Genomic DNA, 2,132 nt, shown 5'->3' on the forward strand with positions numbered 1-2,132 from the left:
TCCTGCTTTCCCATAAAACCAACAAGCAGATGACATGTTTAATTATATTATTAGTACATATATACATGGTTATCAACTATACTGTAGAATACTGCAAGAAACAAAGTGCTTTGAGATTCAAAATCCAAAAACTTTGGAACAAAAGTCCTTAGAAAGTCACTCAAAGTTTAATACGTAGAACATATAATATATTTATTATTCATATAGACACTATCGAATTGTATACATGGAGAAACAGAATGCAAATAGACATCTTACAATAACTCTTATATTTGAGAATAATCCTCAACATATGAGAATCTAAACCCTCACCCCACTCTAACAGTGTTTTTTTAATCAAAATAAAGAAAGATATATGGCATGTTAATGATTAATACATCATCACTACGACGTAGTTAAATTTCATATTTACTGCGGTGACAAATTAATGATTACGGGTAGGTATATCTACAATTGCCACTCCACTCCACCAACGCAAAACAATTTATTGCGGTCAAGCACAATATTTGTTCCATTTCCATTGCTGATAAGAAGCACACAGCACATAATTCCTAGAGTTGCATTCAAAGAAAATGATAAAATCAAATTCAGTGCGTTCCTAGAGTTGCATTCCTAGAACGCTGTTGCCCTAAAATTGATCATGGTCTATCTGGAAAATAAACCTCAAACAAACAAAACACATAAATCTACAAACTTGCATACCAAATTGACCCACCGAATCTCTCAACTAAAAAAATCAAATGCCCTTCTGTTGTCTCCAACCAGCATACGATTTATCATTCCGCCATAAGGACAATAAAGTATATTTGTTACAGATATAAGCTTAAAATTCAAAAGATAAAAGGAAATGCAGCTCAACAATCACAAGAACAAAGAGGTAAAAGGAATCTGATTATTGAAAGGCAACATTGTGAGCCCTAGAAAAGAGTATTTTTTTTATTTTTAATTTTTGAAAGATGAAAGCTTGATTGGGAAAATGGTCATTTCTTGTTGAAGCGAGCTACCTCATCGTCGTTAGGGAAGAAACCCATGAGTCTACCAGCGGAGTTCTGGTAAGCGTACATGAAGCCACCCATGACTCCAATCAAACCCCCAGTCACCATCGAAGGTCCCTTGATTCCAGGCTTAATCCCTAACAACACAAAATTCCCAATTTCCAAAAATTCAATAGTTCAGCATAACACATCGTGGAAGTAGGGAAAAAAGAAGAAGCGAAGACTCACCGGAGAGGTAGCCGACGGTGACGGAAACGCCAGAGATGGTCACTAATCGGAGATAATCGAGGGTGCTGAAGTTTGCGACCACTTTGGTGAATGGAGGGTTACGATCAATCACAGGGTACTCTGGCTTCGTCGAGGCAGTGATGTCAGTGTTCATCTTTCCTTTCTATCAACAACTGCGTTTGTGTTTGTGTGTGTGCTCTCTGCCTGTGTCGCTGCTTCTTTCATTTGTGCTCATGGGCCTTTGATTTTGGGCTTTCACAGCTTATCCCATTAGCCATTAAAAGTTTTTGCATTCATATTTCAATACCACCACTGCATACCTAAATTGTTTTCAACTTTTGTTTTTGTTCAAGGGTTTTATAAGAGTTATGTTGTAGGAAAAAATGATTGTGTAATATTATAGAGATTTATTTTGCGTGCCTTAGTTTTTTTTTTACTTCAAAAAGTGTGGACTCCACAAAATATTGTGTGTGTAGGAAGCTTTTTTGTGTCATGTGACAGAATAGATTCAAATTCCTTTGTTTAATTGATTGTCATATGATAAATATTCGGAGTGGTCTCACACGATGCAAATAATACACAAACATTAATGTGTTATTGTTATGGTGTAATAAGTAGTTGAATTCTTGAATCTAAATTTGTTTGTCAGAAAACTGGACATTTTTTTTGCATCGACGGAGATAATAAAGCACAAGAGATGACTCTCTTTTTTTTTGGTAAGCAGCACAAAAGATGACTCTATCATTATAGGTACCATCCGTTGTTTGCAATAGTTGTAGGTACATCCATATTATTAAAGAGGAAAAGTATTTTGGACTTAAAAGAAATTATAAAAGAAAGCATAGATAAAGATAAAAAAAAAAAAATTTCTTTTTTAGTAAAAGAGAATATTGAGTTCGGCACTTTCGC

General features: G+C 34.9%; 1 protein-coding gene across 1 annotated transcript; it reads right to left on the minus strand.

Annotated features, from left to right (window-relative positions):
• Positions 1-404: 404 nt before the first annotated feature.
• LOC133290309 (uncharacterized) lies at positions 405-1,434 on the minus strand. The gene is made up of 2 exons (XM_061488391.1): positions 1,224-1,434; positions 405-1,132 (listed from the first exon to the last, which is right to left on the minus strand). Exons 1-2 carry the CDS (start codon positions 1,375-1,377, stop codon positions 981-983), a joined length of 306 nt encoding a protein of 101 aa, XP_061344375.1. The 5' UTR covers positions 1,378-1,434; the 3' UTR covers positions 405-980.
• Positions 1,435-2,132: the final 698 nt, after the last annotated feature.

This window comes from Gastrolobium bilobum, unplaced genomic scaffold (assembly GCF_033153095.1).
Source record: "Gastrolobium bilobum isolate Gb01-03AN ecotype WA unplaced genomic scaffold, APGP_CSIRO_Gbil_v1 utg1595, whole genome shotgun sequence".
NCBI lineage: Eukaryota > Viridiplantae > Streptophyta > Magnoliopsida > Fabales > Fabaceae > Gastrolobium > Gastrolobium bilobum.